Source organism: Aethalodelphis obliquidens, unplaced genomic scaffold (assembly GCF_003676395.1).
Source record: "Aethalodelphis obliquidens isolate GAN/ISIS:26980383/991018 unplaced genomic scaffold, ASM367639v1 scaffold12, whole genome shotgun sequence".
Taxonomy (NCBI): domain Eukaryota; kingdom Metazoa; phylum Chordata; class Mammalia; order Artiodactyla; family Delphinidae; genus Aethalodelphis; species Aethalodelphis obliquidens.
In genome coordinates, this window is record NW_020837956.1 from 30845855 (window position 1) to 30871033 (window position 25179).

The 25179-nt window shown below is 36.0% G+C and overlaps 1 protein-coding gene across 2 annotated transcripts; it reads left to right on the forward strand.

The window, feature by feature from the left end:
• The first annotated feature begins 10662 nt into the window (after positions 1–10662).
• RAD51AP2 (RAD51 associated protein 2) lies at positions 10663–22992 on the forward strand. Of its 2 annotated transcripts, XM_027113902.1 has the most exons (3): positions 15186–18324; positions 18675–18758; positions 22858–22992. In XM_027113902.1, the coding sequence occupies exons 1-3, from the start codon at positions 15186–15188 to the stop codon at positions 22974–22976; spliced, it is 3342 nt and encodes a 1113-aa protein (XP_026969703.1). In that variant the 3' UTR covers positions 22977–22992. The 2 variants fall into 2 exon arrangements, 1 of the variants encoding a protein (XP_026969703.1); XR_003434244.1 differs by lacking the exons at positions 15186–18324; positions 22858–22992 and adding an exon at positions 10663–10773.
• Positions 22993–25179: the final 2187 nt, after the last annotated feature.

The window sequence follows — 25179 nt, forward strand, 5'->3', positions numbered from 1 at the left end:
TCCCCCTCCCCTCGTCCTCCCCCTCCTCCTCCCCCGCCTCCTCCCCCTCCCCCTCCCCTCCCCATCCCCTCCCCCTCCCCTCCCCATCCCCTCCTCCCCCTCCTCTCCCTTCCCCTCCTCCCCCTTCTCCCCTCCCCTCCCCTCCCCCTCCTCCCCTTCCCTCCCCCCTCCTCCTCCCCCTCCTCCCCCTCCCCCTCCTCCTCCTCCTTTTCCTCCTTCTTCTTCTTCCTCCTGCCAAATGAAAGCTGTACTAGACTATTTTTTTCTCTGACTGTTCCTTGGACCTGATCATAGCTTTTCAAGGCCTTTGTAAAAGTTTAAATGGTTTTCCCTTTTATACTTTCTGAAGGAAATATCATATATTTTAATATTTTGCAAGTGATTGTCTGTATGTAGGTTACAGTTGTTGATCTAAACCAAATAGACAGCCAGTTATTTTTCCAGCAAAGATGGGTTTATTCAGGATCTACAGAGAATTACAATTGAGAATTGCAGTTGAGCCATGGTGAGCCACGGTGCAAGTGCTTGCACAAGCCAGGGGGAGGAGAACTCTTTTATAGAAGGGAAAAGTTGGGAGGGCTACAGTAAACAGAGTCCATGGCTTTTCATTGGCTGAGTTGTTGCCAGGAAAGAAGAGGAGGAGTTTTTCTTCTTCCTGTTGGGCTCTGCTGTTGTCATATGGTGTGAGAATTCCCCGTTCAGGTCTCCTGAGTCTATTTAATTTAGGTTTCTGTTTATTAATTTTTCATATTTTTCCCTTTTAATCAAGATTTTTCTCTAAAAGCATTACTGATCAAGAGTCAGGTTTTCCAGTTTCCGTGGCTTTTTGTCCCTCAACGCCTGGAAGGGCCTTTCCTGAGTGTTCTGTGTCTTGTCAGAGGGAAAGTACACAGCTGGGAAACATATTGAAGTCACATCTGAGTAACAAGGAGGGGTAGGAGGGACAACCTCTCAGGCACTTTTTATCGAAAGTCCATATGTTATCAAGAACATAGGCATTGGAGAGCATCTGAAGTGTTATATTATCATCAAAGGTTTGGTGACAAAATTCTAAAAGGCATGGTTCAGATATCTTGGGAAATCTGTCTCATCAGATGTTATGTAGTTTATTTCTGGAAAATCTTTACTTTCAGATGATGTGCAGATCCAGGTAGATTTCAGCACTTTCTTTAGGTGTGTGATATAAACCCAAGAATCTATTCCTTGGAGTTTGGTAGCACAAGGGATGATTAGCAGTACCTGATGGGAGCCTTTTCAGCAAGGTTGAAGAAAATTCTTCTGGAGCTGTCTTTTGTAGTAGATGAAATTTCCAGTGGGTCAAAAGAAGCAGCAGCCACGTGCATTGGGCATACTGTGACTATCTTAAAGGGTGAATGTTTATGAGTTCCAACAGTGGTGGATCTGAGATTTAGAAGGACGAGTGGAAATGCTTCTGGCCGGGGTATTAGGAGGGCCTCTACAAATTTTGCCAATGGTGTCTTAATAATGCTGTCAATTTATTCAACTAAGAGGATTTAGGGTGTTAAGTGCAATAAAATACTGTAAAACTGGCCAAACAGTGAAGACTTATCAAAGCACCTGACCAGGAAACTGGATTCCTCGATTATTATGAAGTTCAAGAGGAATTCCCCAAGCAGGGATAATTTTTTCCAGAACTTTATCCACAGAAGAGGCAGTAGCCTGTCTGCAAGGGAAGGCTTGAAAACAAAAGGCTTGAAAACAAAAGGCTTGAAAACAAAAGGCTTGAAAAAAAAAGTCCAGCATGAAAACATACGCACTGTGATTAAAATACGTTTATATCCATGGAATGGAGGAAGTTGTATGAAATCCATTTGCTAGCCCTCTAATGGTCTATTAGGCAGTTTAAAATTTTCAGAAAGTTCTCTAGAATTAGAACCAGAACACCAGCCCACTAACTTATTGTACAATCAGGCTTGGGCAATTGCTAGTGATGACAAATTAAAATTATAATGGAGTAATCATAGTTCAGGCATACAAAAATGGATTTGGACAGCCATTGAGCGCCTGGTCTCAGGCACCATTAAGAACTTGAACTTTCTGTGAACTATACCTAACCCAAGGTTTTTTTGTTTTGTTTTGTTTTGCTTTTTAACATCTTTATTGGGGTATAATTGCTTTACAGTGGTGTGTTAGTTTCTGCTTTATAACAAAGTGAATCAGTTATACATATACATATGTTCCCATATCTCTTCCCTCTTGCGTCTCCCTCCCTCCCACCCTCCCTATCCCACCCCTCCAGGCGGTCACAAAGCACCGAGCTGATCTCCCTGTGCTAGGCGGCTGCTTCCCACTAGCTATCTACCTTACGTTTGGTAGTGGATATATGTCCATGCCACTCTCTCGCTTTGTCACAGCTCACCCTTCCCCCTCCCCATATCCTCAAGTCTGTTCTCTAGTAGGTCTGTGGCTTTATTCCTGTCTTACCCCTAGGTTCTTCATGACATTTTTTTTTCTTAAATTCCATATATATGTGTTAGCATACGGTATTTGTCTTTCTCTTTCTGACTTACTTCACTCTGTATGACAGACTCTAGGTCTATCTACCTCATTACAAATAACTCAATTTCGTTTCTTTTTATGGCTGAGTAATATTCCATTGTTTTTAAAACATCTGCTAGCTGCAACATTGTGTTTCAAGGTTGTTCTCCCTTCTAACTATGCAACCATTTCAGAGCCCAACCAATCCTTACTTAACAAGTACCCTTCTTGCCAGCTCCAATTACAATTCTTGATAAACAATTCATATAACTAACTGTAACCTTGTGGTTCTTGCCTTTATAATCCTCCCCCATTTTGACAGTTCAAGTGCTTCTTCAGTCTGTGTCTCCCGGGCTGCTGTCCTAACAAACCCCAAATAAGCCCCTTTTTATTTTAATCAGGTCTCTGTTTCTCAAATTTTGGTTAATACTAGATGACTTTGTTGGGCAATTCCTAGGGCTTTTCCAATGCCTGTTGATTGGAACAAAACATTGGCTCCCACACAAAATATCTGATGAACCTGTTCATGACTATTACAATCAAATTCAGATTTTTTAAAAGAAAGTTCTGGTTTTCCTTCAGATGTTGATTCCACTCAGTAGCTTTTAACTCTGTTTATTAGTGGACTGAACCAGGCCCTTCCCCTTCCAGTAAAAAGGACCAGGGTGGGATGGGAAACATGTCCACTCCAGATTTAATCTGTCAAACCTGCTCTAACACTCTAGATGAGTCACCTAAAAGGAAGATTGCCAGAATTTTTAATCTTCAACTCCAGCAAATGAAGGCCTCTAAATGAAACCAAAACCCTCCTAGTTTCTGCTCTTTGCTGCTGTTGAGCTCCATTTCTTTTTCCAACCAGAAGTCTAGTGCAATAACATTTAGCAATTTCTTCAATGCAATATACTTAAACCAAACTCCTAGCCTTTACCCTTGTGATATATCGTCAAACAAGTTACAGCCTCTCCCCCTTCTCTCTTCTTCTAATGGTGTCTCTTTTCCTAATCATCTAAACTTGAAACTTTGGACTCATTGCTGACTCTTTACCTCCACAAGAGCACAACAGTAATTAAATTCTAATCATATTTTTAAAAAAATATTATTCCCACTTTTTTCCTTCTCATTCCTATGGTTGATGCTCAAATACAGATCCTTAATATTTCTAGGTGTATGGCAATAGCCTCTCAACTAATTTCTGCTAGGGACAGCATTCTCTCCCACTCGTCTCTAATTCATCCTAAATGCAGCCATTAGGTGAATTTTTCTGAAAGCCTATTTTAAATACCTCTTTCTCCTGAAGCAAACTCACAAATATAGTCTTTCCTATAGCATGAAGTTCACACTTTCTTTTAAGCCTGGCATTCAAGGTTCTGAACACCCTGACCTCAAGTCTCTTTCCTATCTTCTTTTTCCCCCTTACAAAACCACTCTCTCTCAAAAACACCTGTTTGCTCACTATTGCTCAATTATATCTTACACTTTTATTTATTGCCTTTGTTCATGCTCTTGTTCTCATCTGGAATATATTTTACTATCCTGTTTATATCCAAATCATCAATATTCTCTATGATGCCTTATACCCATTCTAATCCTTAATAATTCAGTTCTTTTAAACCACAGTATATATTATTTATATAATCTATTTATAATTCCATATAAAAAATTTTAAACCTTTACATTGTTATTAAATTTTTTTATTATTAATGCCTTGTCTCTGTGCCATAACTTCTTTGTATGACACCTGGCACAATATTGGATATATAATAGATACTCAGTATTTAATGTCTGTTCCATTGAGTAAAAACTGGTTCCCAGAGTAAATACCTTTGAGTCCTTAGGTATGAGGTCTTATTTGGCTGTATTTAGGAAAACCATTAAAAAAACTCTAAATGATAACAATTGATGAAGAGAAAATCAGGTATAGTCACAAAAGTGCTAAGCTAATTATTCTTAACTAAGGATTAATAAATAAACATATGTTATAGACACTTTCAAAAGCAGACTTAATAGTGTATTTGAAAAACAGAGTGATAGCTATATATCAGTGAAGATATATGGAAATATCCAGTGGTATATATTTTAGTCTCTTTTCCTTTTATATTAAATCTAGAGAGAAAATGAAAAAGAATTATTTCCCACGGAGCTCTCTGTGAAACAAAGGGGAAAAAATGAGCAATTTGACAAATCAGTGAAAATCTAGAAGTTGGGAAATCCTCTTAAATGATTTTTTAAAGGATTATCTAAGGATTCTTATTCTAGAATGGTTAAAGAAGTGAATGGGTTACTGTTAATATCTATAATGCTTATATAGAATTTGTCATGTGTGAGGCACTGTTCTATGTGTTTTACATATAGAATATAAAATCCTACACATATAGAATCATAAAATCCTACAACCACCACAAGGGGCAAGTACTATTACTAATATTCTCATCTTACAGTTGAAGAAATTGAGGCACAGAGGGTTAAGGAGTTTACCCCAAGGTCAAACATACCCCAAGGTCAAACAGATAGTAAGTTATGGTACCAGGATTCAAGTCTAGGCAGTTTACTTCCAGAACCAACACTTTTTTCTTTCTTTCTTTCTTTTTTTATCTAGGCAGTTTACTTCCAGAATCAACACTTTTTTCTTTCTTTCTTGTTTTTTCTTTTTGCGTTACGCGGGCCTCTCACTGTTGTGGCCTCTCCCGTTGCGGAGCACAGGCTCCGGATGCGCAGGCTCAGCGGCCATGGCTCACGGGCCCAGCCGCTCCACGGCATGTGGGATCTTCCCGGACCGGGGCACGAACCCGTGTCCCCTGCATCGGCAGGCAGACTCTCAACCACTGCACCACCAGGGAAGCCCCTGTCTTTTTTTAAAAAAATAGAAATAAGACATACATACAGAAAAATATCATTCATAAATGTACAACACAATGAATTATCACAAAATGAACAAACTTCCCAGGTAAAGAAGTAGAGGACTGAAGCATGAGGAGGACTTCTGGGGTAGAGAGTCTATAATCGTGTGTTCTTAACTACTCTCTATATCGCCTCTCAATAGATTTCTGGACATTACTCTCCACCTTAAAGTTCTTACTATGATTTCAGTTGAAGTTGATTTAAATTTATAGTGATCATTCTTAAAAAGCAATAGAAAATAACAAAAACAACAAAAACACAAAAAAGCCTGAAATTTGATGTTATTTTCTTGCCAGAGTTTGAATACTTTTTAAAAAATTAATAAAGCCAAAAATCATTTTGTAATTCTACTGAATCTCTGGCAAAGTAAAGGCACAGTTCTGAGCAGCACAGTCAATGCAGTTTTGACTATGTGCAAACCCTAATGCTCTTTTTGTAGGTCTGTACTAAAGGACGGGGCTGCAGGAAGGGTTAATGGTGAATGATGTCACAGTTCTGTTTCTAGTCTTCTATTTGTCAGCCCCCAGTACCAAACTATCCTGCAGACCCTTGAGCTATTCCTTTTGGAGTTTAAACTGACAAGAGTCTCTTTCTATTTTGAATTTCCTGACAAAGTTTGACCTTGTATCAATACTTCATGGATACGTAATTATGGTTTGAGACAATTAGTTTATAGATCAAATCCAATGGAAGAGGTCTTTTCTTCAATGGCATGCAGAAGTTAAAATATTATCTTTTTTGAAAAAATTATTATTACCAGAGAGGAGTTTGGAGAGTAAAATGTGGAGAAGATGGTACAGCTATTACATTGCTATGCAAGTAGAAGGCGATTCAACAGGGAGACACATATATTTAAGTATTCATGACTACAAGAAGAGGATGGCATTCAGTACAGTGTTGAGCACATATTCTGTACTAAATATTGTTTGAATTGAAATAAGGTTTTTTTGTGTTTGTTTTCACCCAGCAGAGATTTTATAAGCTAAAACCAAAGGAAACCTCTGTGCCTTTTTGTACATTATTATTGAACATTAAATTGTTACAAAACATGGATGGTCATAGATCATATTAAACTAAATTTCTATTTACAATCCTTTGATTCATTATATTATTTTTGTATTGGAGAACACACATACTTATTTTTTCCTAATTAGAGCTTGGAAATATATGGTCACACTGCTTCTGCTTCAGCTTCTCCTTCTCACCTTTTAGTTTTTCACGTATAAAAAAAGGATCATCCCAATCATGATTACGGTGGTTCTGTCTTTGCTTAGCTAACTATTATGTACCAAGCCCAGCCCCTGCCCTGTTTCTCTATTTTCTGAAAAGATGGCATTGTTACTGTAACCAGTAGCCCATATCCTGTATCTATGTTTTTCCAGGTTATTGTCCAAGATCTGAACTACGTAACTTTTAAGAGAGTCACCTCTAGAGTCCCTCTGAGTGGTCTCCAGAAATCATGGGCTTAGCTTTTGGAAGCTGATATATAACTGTAGTAAGTGGGTGATTAGCACGACTGGCCTCAGGCAAAGTTGTAAAACAAGTGACATTTTGCAGCTTTCCTTTCCATTCATAATTAAGTACCATGTAAAACAAATACAGTCAGTCCCCTACATGTGAACCTTCAAGTTGCGAGCTTTCAAAGATGCGAATGTGCGTTCGCATGCCTAATCACGTAAGTTAGCTCACGTGTCTGGCGTACATCGTCACGTGCGTGCATCCTCTACAAGTTGTTGTGCTTTTGTGTACTTTCCTGTATAGTACTGCACAGAGTACAGTAAGACAGTATCTTTATATCAAGCCCAGGATGTCCGGAAGTAAGCATAAAAGCAGCAGTGATATAGCTGGTACTGCTAAGAAGCACCAGCTGTCGTACAGTAGTGTACTACTGTACTTTTCAAGGTACTGTACTGTAAAGATTAAAAATGTTTTCTTTATTTTTTGTGTTTGTTTTTTATGTAGGATTTGTGTGAAAAGTATTATAAACCTATTACAGTACGGTACTCTATAGCTGACTGTGTTAGTTGGGTACCTAGGCTAACTTTGTTGAACTTACGAACAAATTGGACTTACGAAAGCACTGTCGAAACAGAACTTGTTTGTAGGTAGGGGACTTACTGTATTATGTGTATAATGCATATGCATCAGATAACATTACAAAACTAAACATGTATTCTTGCCCTACTTTGTTTCTCATAGGGTATAGTTATCTATGAGAAACTTTTAAAAATGAGGAAGGTTGCTCTTTAATAGAATTGTGTGACAACATACTGCCATGGGCGACTAACTGCCTCTCCCCATGTCCTCAGCTTACATTTCCTCCCCACTTTCTGTGATTCTTGGCTCTCTTTTTCAAGACTCCTTCAAAAAACTGCTCAAGGGAGTCATGGCCTTGGTCACATTTTTATATAATTAATTCTCTTATAAGATCCACTAATGTATAGAACATGCTGAACCCAGTTATGAAGAGCATGCTCAACTGATTCATTACAAATGGAGAAATTCTGGGGCATGTATTACATTCATAATAGGTACGTTACTGTATTATAGACTGTATTTAGATTTGGTTTTTAAAAATATCACTCAGTTTCTTCTAGATCCTAGTTGTTTTATATCCTGACTGGGTAGCTCTTCCTGTAGCCAGACCCCTTGGGTTAACGACTTTCCTAATTAGTTCATCTTTACTTCTATATCTCAGTCCAATGCTAGAGCTATTTCTATACTTCCTTAATCTCTGAGAAAGCAGAGCTCTATTTTTTTGGACCTTAGGTCATTTCTTGTTTTCTAGTTGAAACAGAATCTAGGCCGTCTAAATTCTGTTTTTCTAGGCCCAGTTCAATTCTTCCCTTTGTAAAGCCTCTTGCCTTTCTATCTAGGACTCATTTCCTCCTTCACTGAATTCCTTATAGTATCTATTTCTTAATACTGCTTATTTGATATATCATTCACTTGGTATCTATTCAACACAATAATTAGAAAAATATTATTATCTATTGTATGGTAGGTCCCATGCTATACACTGGAAACACAAAGTTCAACAAGGTAACTGTTCTAAGTGTCAAGGAGCGAATAATTTAGTGGAGTAGATTGTATATACACAACCAACCATTATGTAATTTTATAAGTATTACAATAGAAGTCTGAAATGGTGGGGATATGGATAAAAATTGAGTAGTATGGAGAAGAAAGGGAATTTTATAAAAAATTACAGCTCATAGGAATGGAATGAATGAATGTATCCTTCAAGAATAAGCTTTTGGGCACCATTTCTTCCTGAGTACCTTCCCTAAGCTTCCAGACTAGGTTTGGTCCTCTTTCTTCAGTGCTTGGATATTCCTCTACTGTAGTACTTATCCTATTATACTGTAATAAACTCTATATGTCTGTTTCTCCTACTATACTGTAAATTTCTTGAAAAAAGACTGTCAATTTTGAATATCTAATAGCCAACACAGTGCCTGGTACATAACAGATAATAAATGTCTTAAAAACTGAACAACGGAAAGAAAACCTGAGTATCTGGGGAACTGTAAGCAATTTGGTGAGGTAGAGTGTGAGAGGCATGGGAGAAGGGAAAGAAGTTGCTGGAGATCAGGCTAGAAAATAGACTAGCACAAAGCTGTGAATGACCTGATTAACTAGGCTACATAATGGGCCATGTAGTGTTAGTTTTATATGCATATTTATCTTTTAATATGCATATTTCTGGCCAGAATGCATTTTTTATTTTTTAAAATTTTTTTTTTCAGAATGCATTTTTTAGAGACAAAGATTACATTTTCTATGTCATAGCATTTACTTCAGTACGAGGCATACTTTCTTGCAGATAATAGATATTCATTCAGCAAGTCAAAGGATAATTAAATCATCAGATAAGAGCATTTACTTAAGGTACTTTGAAAAATGTTATTATTTATTATTATTTAGTTATTATTTAGTTATTATTTATTATTTATTATTGATTGACAGTAAGCAGTGACTACACTCTGCCGTAAATAATGATAGAAGAAGGATTCTTTTGATCCATTATTTTCCTCTGAACTGAACCTGTTGCCATTCTGAAATCATAGAGCCATAAGCAAACTTAAAATATTGAAAAGTACAGTTACTTTTTTGTATTTGGCAAATTTGGGGGCTCTTCACTCATGAAAAAGGATCAAATGAGGTGAAAACAAATTAACATAGTTTTTTTGTTTGTTTGTTTTGTTTTGTTGTAATAAAGTTTTCACACTGTGTCTTGGCACCAATATAGAGTCTGTCAAATTTCCTCTCTTTGACCTTAGCCAGACAAGAAAGAAAAAACTGCCTGGCTTGCTAAGGCTGCAATTCTGTAGTGAGAATTGATTTATACAGTAATGTTTCTAAAGTACTGTGAAATAGAGTTTGATTCAATACTATGCTTGTAACTGTTTAACAACTGGCTTTCTAGAAAGAAAAAAAAAACTCCCTAATTTGTAGTGTTTGCTGATTTTAGCAATTTAAATAGAAATACTTCCATCATGGCCTACTCCAAGCTACCCACAGAAAATGACTGACATTTGGGGTTGGGAAGAGATACTAGTGTTCAATTCATTAAACTGTAGGAGCCAGTCTAACCTTGCCAGTGTGATGTTAATAATAACTATCATAACTTAAGAAATGTTTAATGAATATCTATTTACACAGCCAACTCTCTTCTAAATGCCTCACGTGGTGTATTTCACTTAGATCACACAACAGCCTATGAGGTAGGTTCTACTTTATAATTCCCATTTATAGGAATCTGTGTCTCAGAAGGGTTAAGTAATTCGCTCACATTACACAGCTAGGAAGAGGTGGACCATAGCTTCAAACATAGACAGTTTGACTCCAGAACCTACTCACCTAAATATTATTCTATTTTGCTTTCAAGATAGAAAATTATGTTTAGCATAGTTTTAATGTTAAATGTATTTTGTATTTAATGTAAATGTATGTAATTCCTTCAAAATTTGAAGTAAATTGTAGTTCTATGAATTTGCCATGTCCAGCTAAATATTTATTATGCAACCAACCAAAACAAAGTGACTAATCTCAGCAGAAAAACTATACAAAAGGAGAAAGCAATCTAAGTAATTACAAGTTTATATGATAAAAATGATAGACATTTTGCTATCTCAAAATATTGAAAAGATTCTTGTGAAAGTTTAATTGAAAAGAATTCACAATTAATTTTTAAAAGAGGTGTTATTTACAGTTGCATGAATTCCAAAATAATACAGACTCTTGCTTTTATTTCAGCAGCAAAGAATCTTTTAATTGATGCTGAAATTTATTAGACCATCGGATGAGTGTTGGAAATAGTTGAACATTTCCAGCCGCCTCCGCCGCCCTGGTTTTCCAACAGTGAGGGCTCAGGTAAATGATTATTTTTGAATAGCTAAGTGTGCAAAAAATATAATAGTACGTTAATGAAATAATATTTAGAACTAAAGAAAGGGGAGCAGATGAAACTGTGGATGTCTAAACATACAACATGGCTGTAAACTGGAAGGACTTAAGATTTAAGTAAGGCCTGACATTACACTTTAGGCAAATGAACCAGCATAGGCCCAAGACCTGGAATTGTGAAAGGGCTTTATATATTTGACGAATGGTGAGAAGCTTAGAGCTGCAGGAAAGCTAGTTGTGTTGTGGAAGTATACAGAAGCTGAAAAAACAGTTTGGAGATGAACTATGAAGAACTTTGCATGTCGAATTAAAGAGCTTGTATTTTATTCTGTATGTATCAAAGAGTCAAAAGAAGTTCTTAAGTCAGGAAACATGTAACAAAGTGATTAATATTTTAAGAAGAAAAGTCTCATGGTAGTGGTGGGTAGAAGTGGAGGGGAGACTAGTAAAAAGATCATTCTTTTTACTATTCTCAGCAGGAGATGATGAGGGCCTGAACTAAAGCTGAAACATTATGGATAAAGAATAGAAGATTAATTCCTGGGTTATATTTGATATAGAATTAACAATATTTGATGAATGTCTACTTAGAGGTTGGGTGATGGGGAAAGACTATAAAAGAGAGAAAAAATTAAGGATAACACTAAGAGTCTCTAGTTTAGGAGAGTGGGTAGATAATGATGTCATTAATGAAAATTGACAATAAGGAGGTGATTTAAAGCTTAAAGTATTTGCTTATACATTGTCTCATTTAAGACCATTTTATTAAGTTACAGTTGTTGCTCTGCTGAAAGGTTAATTGCATATGTGGATATACAGAGCACCATGGTTTTCTGAAATATTTTTCCAACTAGAACTTCTTAGTGACTTGATAAAAAATGCTTTTGGTGTTATTTATAGCCATATTTATTTTAAATATGTTTAGTAAGTGATATTTTCCTCTTTAACCCCTGTATTTTGTTTAAATATTTTTTAATAAACTTTTTATTTTTATTTTTATTTATTTTTGGCTGTGCTGGGTCTTTGTTGCCACGCGTGGGCTTTCTCTACTTCCTGCAAGCCAGGGCTACTCTTCGTTGCCGTGTGCGGGCTTCTCTTTGCAGTGGCTTCTCTTGTTGCGGGGCATGGGCTCTAGAGCGCAGGCTCAAGAGTTGTGGTGCACAGGCTTAGTTGCTTCGTAGCATGTGAGATCTTCCCGGACAGGGCTCGAACCCGTGTCCCCTGCATTGGCAGGCAGATTCTTAACCACTGTGCCACCAGGGAAGCGCTGGTTTAAATATTTGTGTTAGTTGTTCTTATTAAGTGTTTAAAATATATTTGATTATCTTGTCAGTCTGAAATAAAGTTTTAGGTTGAGTGTATTTATTCATCATTTACATGCTTTATTAAAAGACATAAAAGAGAAAATCTGTCCTGTTGAATATCTGCTCTTACCATGAAATTTAAATGACATTAATACTGGTAATATTTAAAGTCAATCTTTGGCTCTATGTTGGTCTGATCTCAAGCAAGTCTCCATTTTAACATATAAAATCAAAACAAGAAGCTTAAAACACACTTAAGACACCACAAAATCCATTTGGATTGGTAAAGGTATAGTAACAGTACTATAATTACATTTTTTCTCATTAACTGAAGTTAACTGACGCACTGGGGATGTAAAAATGAATAGATCTTTGCCCTATTAACACAGAGTCTGGTAGAGGGGATGTAAACAGCTCAATACAATGTTGTAAGTGTTACAGTATGGTTGAAAATTCAGTTCTACAGGAACACAGATGAGGATACAAATAATCTTGCCTGCGGTTTGGATAGGGCAGGGATGAGGTAGAGCTTTCACAGTGGAGGTAGCTTTTGGGTAGAACCCTTTTAGGCTGAATAGGAATTTGTCAGGTGGAGAAAGAGGAGGGTATTGAGAACATGCATGAAAAGACAAGAAAATAACAAACAGTCTCGTGTAGGCAGCACAGGGCAAATTGTAAAAAAAGGTGAAGCCAAAAAAGTTAAGGTGGGGTCTAGTTGTGAGGATCTGCCATACTGTGCTAAGGATACTGACTTCAGGCATCCTGTGGTACTGAGTGAATTTCTGACTTAACTCTAACAGGAGCTTTTGTCATATTTTAAGTATGAGGTTTATCTCATGCTTTCATTCCTTCAGAGCTGAACTGTAATAGGACACCAAGCTGAAAGAAATGACAGGTGCTGGCCTTAAAGCTCAGTTTACTGTTTTTTAAGGAGGTAGGAGTTTTCTAAGAAAGGGCAGGTAAAGTGCTATAGAAAAATGTGACATTTGAAATGGGCCTTGAAGAGTAGGGAAGATTTGAACGTCTCATTTATATTTTGATTAAGATGAGTTGAAGATACAATTTTTTGCATTTCTCATAACTATTTGCAAGGTAGCATTTTAAAAATAAAGGAAAAACACACGTAGTAGTTTCAATAGGCATTGATTAAAGTGACAGTGGTCATTAATGTAACGTTGAAATAAGTAAGTGCAAGAAAAGACTTCTTTTCCTGTCTTCATTGCTGTGTTTCTTCAGAAAAAAACAAAACAAAAACAAAACCATACATTTCTGTACACTTAAGAGCATCTTAGACATAGTTCTCAGACAATTGTTGAATTAAACTGAAAACTTCTGGGTTTATTTGAATTCTAGTCCTTAAACAACGCATAATTTTAAAATAATGGTGTGATAGAGATTTAAAAAATAGTGTGTTCTGGGGAAAACTAGCAAGATGAGAAATAAACACCAAGTTAAAGATCAAAAATCACAAAGATCAAAAATCACAAAGCTATAGCATTTCCTATACAGATAGAAAGCTTATTTCTAATGTTATGTTAATGTACCAGTTATATCCACCTTGGCTATGCAAGTCAGTCTGGAGGCTGAGTAAAGCGTAGAACAGAGTGCATTTGAATGGAATGTAGAACTGAGGAAAATCTGGGATAAAAAAACAGTGGAACTAAAGATATATAGAAGCAGCACTTTGAGAACTCCCTGAGGTGTAATCTGAGCCACTGCCACATTCTTATTTACAGCATTGATGAAGTGCTTATACTTTAAGGCTTTCAACAAATTTAAGTAAACATTTCTCTGGAAGAATTCACAGCCAAAGTAATGCCTAGAATTGGATTCACAGCATATCTAAGTATTTACAAGACAGGAGGCTGATGAACAGTTTATTACCTAAAGTATTATGCCAGTCATATTTTGCCATTTATATGCCTATGGGTTACGAAATTAGGATTCCTGTTGCACATTATTGCAGTCCTTATAATTTTTTTTTTTTTAACCAGGGAACATACAACTTATCAACTTTGAAACAATCATCAAGGGGACTGATGTTTTTGATTACTGAGCAGTAATTGCAAGTTTCTTAATAAACATTTTGAAAATCATTTTCTTCTTTAGAAGTACAACATTCACAAAAATCAGAATTGACTGAAGATAATAAATTGTTCTCAAAGCAGAGGAAAAAGAAAAACAACATTTACAAAATTTATTATGTGTGACTCAGAACACACATATGTATGATTATTCATGCTTATAATGAACAGAATAGCTGAAACATATAATTTTTATCTTTAAGTAGTGGCATTCACAATATTGGGAAAGAAAACTCCACAGCGCATATGAAAACTTTTTTTTTCTACAGTCTTAAAATGAAGATTAATAATTTATCTGGATAATAGTTTCTACACACGTTTTTTCCTCAAATATTCAGATCGTTAAGTACCAGTGCCGTCCTTTCCTAAAACACACTTCATGAGCGAAGTGGAAACCTGATTTTCAATGCCACTGGGGTTATTAAGAGCATTTTGGAAAGTTTATCCGCACACAGAGAGATTTGGTTTGGTGTTTACAGAACTGCATGGTTTTACTGGACAAGACGCTCGGGAGAAACTGTGGAGAAGTCGCTTCTGAGGAAAACACAGAGTTTTAGAATTAAAAAAATAAAGCTGTTTCCGTTCACAGATTTAAAAAAAGAGATTCTGACTTTTCTCATTAATTCTACCAGAGGGAAGAAAAAGTTTCAATCGGCTACAACCCTGGCAATAGCAAAGGGCGCTAAAAATAGACAAAGTAGCAGTCCCAGGCGCTAGGTGCTTTGAGGGAGAGACTACCTGGGACTCGCGGGAGTGCGGTGGATGGGGGCGTGGCCTACGCCTGGGCCACGGGGGCGGGGTGGGGCGTGGTCGAGGTGGGCTAGCCGTGAGACTAGGGCCGAGGCCAGGCCTAAAGGGGTGTGTCAGGGGCGTGACCGAGGCGGGCTCGGGGGGTGGGGCTCGGGGGGCGCGGTGGGGCGGAGCCACTTTGCGCCTGCTGAGAGACTCGAGTCTGGCCGGAGCCTCTGACAGATTCCCTCAGTTCGCTGTCATGTCGTTCACGCAGCGCGCGCCGCAGGTTGTGGAGCTCGGGGAGTCTGCTTCCCCTTTACCGCCTCCTGACGACCCTGATTCCCCACCACCCCGTAGTAAGCGGCCCCGTCTTGAGGAGCCCGGTGGTGTTTCTGAGGCGGGCTGGAGGCTGCCTTTGGTGCCTCGCTTGTCTGAGGTGGAAAAAGCCTGGGAGTCGTCGGCCAGACCCTTCAAGGCGCTCCTAGTTTCAGCTAAGGAGATTTTTGATAACTCCACAGACTCGCGTGTGGAGAAATCTGTCGGTGAGAAGCAGATGTGTAATCTGGTATGCCAAAATAGCGGATTTGAGATGAAGAGTTGTTTGCGGTCTCTCCCCTCACAAAGTTTTGATTCTGGTTTGAAGGCTTCTAGAACGTCTTGTGAACCAGGGCTGTATGACAGAGAGTCCTTCGGTGTGCATTGCAGTGATAGATCTGGAACAGAGGCTGGTCAGCTGCCCAACGCCTCTATACATGATGGACAGGCAATTAAAAACGATGATGGAAAACGATATTTACTCCAGGGGAGAGACAATAGCCAGAAAGACAATAATTGCACAAAACAGACAGAAAATTCATTTTTAGATGTTACCTTTTACAAGGAAACCAAATCAACGTTTCATGATATTAAGAACAGATGTAAAGCTGACAGCGTTACGCCATCAAATAAAAAAGAAAATAGCATTTCAGCATCAACACTAAAAATATCAAAATCTCAAATCCAACCCAGCATGGAAATTGCCGAACCCAGCTATTTCAGAGATAGCAGCACGATAAGTATCCCTGAGTTTCCAACTGATTTAAATAGCAAAATGTCTTCTGTCTATTTAAAGGAAATAATGAAGAAAAATGACAAAAATGAGGCATATGTGAGGGATTTCACAAACATTCACTGGTCCCAAAATAGACCTGATGTTAAGAAGCAAAAGTTACAGGATGATAAAAAAGTTGTGGATGCAGAAAATATTTTTTCTGAATGTTATGGAAGTAACCACCAGTCACTCAGCAACCAAAGTGTTTGTGCGAGAAAAAAAGACTTGATCAGTTTACACTACTATAATCACTGTAGTATCAAGTCTGATGCAATAGACTCTGCAAAGAATTTCACTATAAAACTAGAAAATGCAAATTGGGAAGAGGCAGAAACATGCCTGGACAGCTACATATCTACCAGATCAGAAAAATCGAAAAACTGGGACTGTAACATTAGACATATTTTGAGAAAAAATAGGAAAAATTGTTGGATTATGGATAGTTACAAAACTAAATGTGAAAATATGAAAACTGGAGAAATATTGAATTTGCAACAATTATTAGAAACAGATCTTTTAAGCAAAGAAAATTATCACAATACAGAAGTCATGAAAACACATGAAGAAAAATCAAAGCCTCTCATGATAGAAACACTGGGTAGTCAGAAAGCTTCAATAAAAATTTTTTGGTTCAAAGGTAAAGGAGAAAACGATAATATGCTACAGTTGAGATGTTATACTACACAAAAAGACTTTCATTTAAGCAGTATTTTTGAAAATTTCATTACAGGAATTTTTTATTTCCTTAAAAGTATTTCAGGAAGTCAAAAAGATAACAACATCTTAACCTGGTATGGAATTTTGAAGTGTAAAAATCAAATTGATGTTCAAAATCTAATAACTAGGAATATGAATGTGAATAGAAATAATGATATTTTAAGCATATATTTACAAACCGGTGTTTTAGACCTTCTAAATATTATATTGAAAACCAACATAACATCTTTGCTCAATAACTCTGACTCTTTAACAGTAATTGAAAATTATTCTAAATTAGAAGAGAGATGCATTTTCAAATGGGTAATATATTTGAATTATCCAAAAAACATTACAGTGAAAAAACTTATCAGTTCCTCCAGTATGACAATTAAAAACATACACTTTCCAATTTTTGAAACATATGAAAAAATTCCCCTTTTAATGGACTTTGATGACATCGATGAAATTTTTTTGACAAAAATTAGTTACAAGAATAAGAGTTGTCCTGAACGACTCATGAGTGTGGGAAACTGGGTGCACTGTAGTCCTAAAACTGTTAAAACACATGTTAAGTCTTGTCCTCAATTTATACAGATCCAGAAATATATTAATAAAAAAACTTATGAAATAAATATGCAGAACCAAGATTTATATTCTGAAGGAAAACAAAAGCATAATAAGATCAACAGATTTAATTTTAAATGCATATTTGAAGATTTCTTCAATGTTAGGCAACAGGCTATACAGGCAAGCCACGACAAAAAACACAATGAACAAACCAATCTGACAACTACAACTCCGGTGCTAAATTTTGGGGACTTGATAAGTGAAATTGAAGAAAAAAAACGTGACTTAATTTTGAAGAAGGAAGTAAAAGTCACAGCACAAAGTTTAACAAACAGTTGCCAAGTTCATGAAGATATTAAGATAGAAAAGGAAGAGAAAAAGAGTTTTTATTCAATGGAAGGCATATTTTTTGTGCAACCAGTTTCATTAATGAATAAGAAAGTAGGTGCGGAAGAAACTAAATATGTTAATCGAAATAATGTAGCTGACAGAAATGAATCTGAGAATATTTTTCAAGAAAGTGAGTTAGCTAATTCAAAGCATTTTCATCCAAAGAATGACTCTTCAGAATGTTTTAATCTTCAGTTTGAAACTCATTTGAGTGTTGGGAACAATGAATGTTTTCAGGACTTATCTGCCAAGTGTTTATCAAGAGACGCTCTGACAACAGTAAACGATTTTGAGATGAAGAGTAAATTTGATTTAGTACTTGAAGAACTTCATATGTTTCATGAAATTAGTATGGAAAATGAAGTTCTAAGCACTGTGGAAACCAACAATGGGCAAGAAAATTATTTTGTAGAAAATGATGTTGTGGAGGTAAAAACGGAGATTAAAAAAGGTTTGAAAATGGGTACAGAAAACAAAATATGTTCATGTTCTTTGCTCTGTGATACGATAGCAGGGCCTAATACGCATGAAAAACACCAAAGTTTATTTAAATGGAAAAAAGTACCCAAAAATGGAGAACAGGAAGTTCCTAATGAATATTGCTGTCTAAGAACATCAGAGGAAGAATTACTCTACTCTACTTCTAAGGAAGGTATGAAATTAGTTTTAAAATATACTTTCTGAGTTAAAAGAAAATGCTGCTTTTTTTTTTTTTCTGTGTAGGCCAAATATATAATTTTGGCAAAAAAGAAGATAAGGTATAAGACAATGTTTATTGATGCATTATTGTTTTTTTATAAAGGGTTGTTCAAACATTAAATAACATACTGAAGTTGATGGGAACAAGTGATGAAATTTTTAAAAGGAGCTTTGTCCTGTTTTACTTATCTAAATATTAGGAGCCAATGGGAGGAAATATTCCTGAAAAAGTAATTTTTTTATAGTATTAATATTTTATATAAAAGTTACTTTTTGCTATAACACATTGATCTTTATTTTTAGATTGTGAAAAACCTTCACCTGAAAGACCAGCTTTTTTCTCTGATGAATTTAAGGAAGAAAAATTTAATTATTTACTGAAGGGAGGTAAGATTTTTAGTTATTTTCTATAATACTTTCTAAGATGATTATTGAATTTTTGTACTTTTAGCATGAGGAAAATATACTTAGGGTTTTAACAAATAAATACAATGATTTAATACTTTTGTAAACATTAATAATTTACTGATGCAAATTCCTATAGTTAAAAATTAGCTAAAATTAAAATATCATTTAGAATGTAATTAGAAAATGCACTCTAAAACTGTTTAAATATTTGCAGTGATGCATTGCAATAACTATATGATAAAATAGGTGTTTTTTATATATATATATTTATACACATATATATATACCTAATATACACATCGAATGTATGTAACATTAATTAGCAAAAATGAAAAAGGCATTTATCTAAGTTGGATTTACGTTGATGTTACTCCCAATTATACATTTATTATCATTGTTTTCTATTCGTGAAAGATTATGAGGCTCTTTATATGTACATTTTATGTAGTGATTTTGAAAGAAATTAGCATCATTTACATATATTAACATGATTTAGGACTATGGCGTTTAAACTTGTGCTTACTATAGAAAATCAAACTGAAGAAAAGTTAAACAGCTAACCTTATCCTTTGCCTAAGAGGTGTTTAATATCAGAATGAGACACACTAAGTCTAATACCTGTTCTAACTTGTAGTACCAATGGGGGTGAGGTAAGAGTTGGATTAAAATTAAGGAATTATTTTCTGAATAACTACGTTTCCATTTGGTCAGAAATTGCTGGTATTACACAATAAGACTAGATCTAGAAATAATAATCATGTAGGTGAAGTATATTTACCAAAATATCTTCAGTCATGCATCGTTTCTCAAAGCATTTCTCCTGGCTTCTCATCAGTAGAATTGCTGTCCCTGGTACTTTTATTCAGACACTTCAGAATTGCATAATTTCCTCTTTTCTTAGCTTACAATAAAATACTCTTAAAAATTAATCCAAGTCCTTGGAAGATCAAAAGCCCATGGGAAATTTCTTCTCCCACGAATAAAGGAAATAATTAAAGGAACAATACTCTCTAAGACTAAAAGCGGGATGGTGGAATTGGCCTGAAAAGGATAGGGGTTGTTTCTTCTAGGACAGGAAGAAAGGAAGAAATTGGGTTTAGGAACATATTCTCTGTCATCATGATGTTAATTGTGATAATAAAAAGGATATTTGAGGCAGATTAAACTATGTGCCTAAATTGGGAAAGAAATGTTACACTTGTTGGAAATATCTGAACCCATGATACTCTATTGTGGCTTCACAAGGAAAAGTTCCTCCTTGTTATAAAATATGAAAAATAATGTGTGACGTCAGCCACAGTTATTTAATACTATGTTAGGATCGTTGTTTTGAATCCACTTTCAAAGTGCATAAAAATGGAATGATCCTGAGGCTTGTTAAAATCCATAGTGTAAGGGAAAAGTTGGGAGATACTGTGAAGTGGGGATAATACTGGACTAACTGCCTAGGGAGAGTGGGTGCCTGCTTATGTAGGGTGATTTTAAAGGTATTGGAAAACTTCTGATTGTACAGAAATGTTATTGATACCTACCCACTTGTCATCATGATGCCTCCAATTAAAGTTTTTACTACTAATATCTCCAGGGTATCCTATCTCCCCTTGTCTCTCTCTTCTCTCTTTGTGGTATGGAGAAGGCAAGTACTTTGAGCATGTTAAATGCCAGCTAGCCAGTGTGCCAGGTGCTTTATATATCATTTAGCACCAATACTTCTCTAATTTTATTTTATTTTATTTTTTATTTTTTTAGCGTTACGTGGGCCTCTCACTGTTGCGGCCTCTCCCGTTGCGGAGCACAGGTTCCAGACGCGCAGGCTCAGCGGCCATGGCTCACGGGCCCAGCCGCTCCGCGGCATGTGGGATCCTCCCGGACCGGGGCACGAACCCGTGTCCCCTGCATCGGCAGGCGGACTCTCAACCACTGCGCCACCAGGGAAGCCCTACTTCTCTAATTTTAATGTGGATATATGTCAGCCAAAGAATGTCACTAGTCACCCGACTCTACAAGGATTGAGTCATTAGCCATTGCACTTGCTGACCTGTAGCACACCCTGAAAGGAGTTCAGGGCAGAAATCAGGGATGAGGCATTCTGTGCTCTGGAAAAACTGGCAGAACAGGCCTTCAGATAGATATTTTCAGGGGAAAATTGTATGAATCCAATTTCTTGCATCTTCCCATACTTAGAAAAGCACTAAAATAATTAACTAAGATATCTGTTCCTCCTGACTAGCAGTAACCTTCTACCAAGATGTGTGTCTGATTGCAGGTACCCCTTCTCCAAAATCACATATATGCTGACCTCCTCCCTTACCTCTTCAGAGCTATCTGAGAGGCTGTATCTTGGGTTATGGTCCACAGTAAGTCCCCAAATAAAACTGAAACTCACAGCTCTCAAGTGAGTTTTTATTTCATCTAATATATGAATCACCTGGGTGTTTTATTAAATGATTCTGATTTTGTTGTGTGGTAGGCTCTAAGATTCTGCATTTCTATCAAGGTCCTAGCAAATGGAGATGCTGCTAGACTTTGAGTTGAGCTGGAACTTTGAGTTACAAGGATTTAGAAAACAACTGACTTGGCATTATTTCTAAAAGACCACTAACAACCTTCATGACTTTTTTCTTTAACATTGATTTCTAAAATGAGCAATTTCTGGTATTATGCTTGGATGTTTAGAATTGTTACACAATACAAAGCACTAAGTTAATCTAGTATATAGCAATAATAAAAGGGATCATTATTTAGTTTTTAAAAAAGGTAGGAAATCCAAGGAGACAAAGAAGCATATTCTTATAGCCACAATTTAATGACTGTTTAAGGTCATGTGCTTTGCAAAAGACCTGCTGTTGATACAAATTGGTTCAGTGATTTCCCATTTCCCATCCATTGCAAAATTACCAGAAGTATCTATTGTATTAGAATGTGAAAGAGGAAAGCTATACTTTGAAAAAGTAATCAAGTAGACTAATCATAGCTTTTTTCTGAAACAATAATTTCATAATAAAGATGTACACTTAGCATAAATTGCTGAAATTACCTAATTTATAACCAAATCTAGTGTATCACTCATGATCCAACAATTTTATTTTAGACCATCCTTTTTCATTTAAAAAAATGAAAAAATCTAGCAATACATTTTTCCTCTTATTTTTATAATTAACTTTATAATTTTAATGTTGAATAAAATATCATAAACTGATTTATAGCTATTTTTGTGTTTTCTCTCTATTTACATATAGCTAAATTTTGTATTGTATTTCATTATTGTTCACATAGATACACACAGATTCTATTTGATTCAGCTTAGTAGAAATCATGCTGTTTACCTTTTATCATATTTAACGTTAGGTTGATTACACTGTTTTTAGCATAATGTGCTGTTATGTTAAGGTCACGCTAATTCATTAAAACTTGATACATTTTTAGCTTTACATATGTACCCTACTGTTTATTTTTTAAAAAGTACTCAAAGTAAGAGGTATTTTGTTAATGAGAGGTACTCATTATCAAGAGTAATTGATTCTGCTTGTTTGGTTAACTGATTTAGTAACATATATACCTCCATGTAATGTTTTGAACTTTTTAGAAAATGTTAGTGTGATGTTAAATAAAAACTTCAAAATTAGAGCCCTCCATTGATACATGACAGATGAAATACATTTGTGCTCTATTATTGATAATAATCTCTATTAGAAGCCAAATGTAATTATTAACAGTATAGTCTAGTAACTTCTAATAGAAAAACAACGTGGTCTTTACAACCACTACATCAAGTTAACTTTAAAACCTATATAGTTTTTGTTGTTGTTGTTAGGTCAGATTTCCTGACTGGAACGCTGATTTTATTTAGCTGCTATTTTATTGTATGTTTGGCAAGTTACTTAAATTTTTTGTGCTGAGTTTTCCACTTTTAAAAAATGGAGATTGGAGTAATTTAAGTAATGCATTCAAAGCACTTAGCTCAGTGACTCAGTAAATGTTGCTAGTATCATGATTAGAAGTTAGTAAAAATTTTTAAGCATAGAAACTATGACTGATTTTTACTCCCTTATGTACTTTTATTGTCTTATACTTTTAGGTGGTAACTTTTCATATGGAATTTCAAGACTACTACCTCTTAAGACATGCAGTCGACCAATCAGAATTGGTTTGTCAAGAAAAGCTAAGCTTAAACAACTTCATCCCTATCTGCAATAAATATGTGACAAGAACTTAGAAGAAGGTATTGGACTTTAATACTTCAAAACATTTCACATCTATAAATCTTCTGTTTCTTTCTTTGGATAAATGCTTCCTTCTAGCTTAGGAGTTTTGGGCTTTCTTTATTATAAAATATGGAGAGGGTTTTGTATGTGTGTATCTGATGTGTTTATCTACCTTTAAATGTTATAAAATATTTCTTTAGTGTTTCATATTGCATTAACAATATTCACATTAAAAAAACAATGTTCGGGACTTCCCTGGTGGCGCAGTGGTTGAGAGTCCGCCTGCCGATGCAGGGGACATGGGTTCAGGCCCCGGTCCGGGAAGATCCCACATGCCGCAGAGCAGCTGGGCCCGTGAGCTGTGGCCGCTGAGCCTGCGCGTCCGGAGCCTGTGCTCCGCAACGGGAGAGGCCACAGCAGTGAGAGGTCCGCGTACCGCAAAAAATAAAAAATAAAAAATAATAAAAAAACAATGTTCACATTAAAGGCTTTTCATAATCTTATAAAATATGTCAACTTATGTTGACATAAGTTTATGTATATAAAGCTTCTGTGGAGAACATTGCTAGTGTTTATTGATTTCTCAAGAGGATCTATGACTCACAAAAAGGTAACGAACCACTGTTCAAATCCACTCTCCCTATTTTTAAAGTGAAAAAAAAACAGAAGTGAAAAGAGGGTGGGTACGTTTTTCAAGATCACTTAGTCAGGATTGGGATAGAGGCACTCTCTTCTGTAGCAATTTTTTCACCTTTCTTTGTATTCACTTTCTAGTTTTAGTTTCTCCCTCCAGAGTCTCTCTTTGGCCCCAGAGCAGAATTATGATCATGTAGTTAATACCTACTATTAACTTGTTTATTCATAAAACAAAAATATTTTGATACTCCTGCTACTGTATTAGGCTCAGTAATAGAATACGTAAGAAGACATGTATAAGACTGGCCTTGTGGAGCTTAGTTTCTGTACATAGAAGAAATAAATGATATACATAATTTAAAGGTAACCATTAGTAGAGTAATACTTTTCAAAACACTTGGCAGAGAAATAACAATAAAGTGGGCTACTTAGCAAAAAGTAAGGAAAAAGGGAAGCATCAAGAAAAGATAAAAATCAAAAAGCATACAATGACAGAAGGAAGACTGACATCACTTCACAAAATAAATATGACTGGATTAAATTATCGTATTACAAGCCAAGGTTCTCAGATACATTAAAAACCATTTCAAACTCAGCTCTATACATTAATTTTGATCCCTCACCAGGTACTTTCTAACTTCAATATCCTGCTCTAATTTCTGGTTTTCCCCCCCAGAACTCATCACCTTCTCACACACTATATAATTTATATCTTGCTGGAATACAAGCTTCTTGAAGACAGGTTTCTTTCCCCTCCCCCCACTAATATATCCCAAGTGCCTAGAATACTACCTGCCCCTTGTAAGTACCCATAAAATATTATTTGAGTATACGAATGAATAAAGTTCTATACCTGCTCATAATAGCTATGTCTTTTTGAATTCTTTTTTTAATATTAATGTACTTTTTAAATGAATTTCTAATTCTTATTTATTTATTTATTTATTTTTGGCTGTGTTGGGTCTTCGTTTCTGTGCGAGGGCTTTCTCCAGTTGCGGCAAGCGGGGGCGACTCTTCATGGCGGTGCGCGGGCCTCTCACTATCGTGGCCTCTCTTGTTGCGGAGCACAAGCTCCAGATGCGCAGGCTCAGTAGTTGTGGCTCAAGGGCCTAGTTGCTCCGCGGCATGTGGGATCTTCCCAGACCAGGGCTCGAACCCGTGTCCCCTGCATTAGCAGGCAGATTCTCAACCACTGCGCCACCAGGGAAGCCCTTTTTGAATTCTTAATAGCTTTATGATCTTGGGAAAGTCTTTATATCTAAAAAGGAGATAATAATATCTCATGGGATCATTGTGATGATTAAATGAGCTAATACATGTGATATATTTATAACAGCTCTGATAGAACTCCTCAGTAATGAATAACAATATACTGATACATAGGAAATACTCAATAATTAATAACTATTTAGAATGTTTGACTTGTTCTTTAAGTTTTTTCCTGTATCCTGAATTAGGTTATCTTTAGGAGTATGCCTATTCCTTTGAGTCTGATGAAAATATTCCTTTAACTTTTTTTCTACATGGGTCCTCATCTTCCTTTTCCTTCTTTTTATTAT

What these genes read in the sequence shown, in the direction of transcription:
- RAD51AP2 (XM_027113902.1), top strand. Translation starts at nt 15,186, where the DNA reads ATGTCGTTCACGCAGCGCGCGCCGCAGGTTGTGGAGCTCGGGGAGTCT. An exon ending in CTACTCTACTTCTAAGGAAG is followed by an intron (nt 18,325 to 18,674) that starts GTATGAAATTAG and finishes CTTTATTTTTAG; the next exon opens with ATTGTGAAAAACCTTCACCT. An exon ending in TAATTATTTACTGAAGGGAG is followed by an intron (nt 18,759 to 22,857) that starts GTAAGATTTTTA and finishes TTATACTTTTAG; the next exon opens with GTGGTAACTTTTCATATGGA.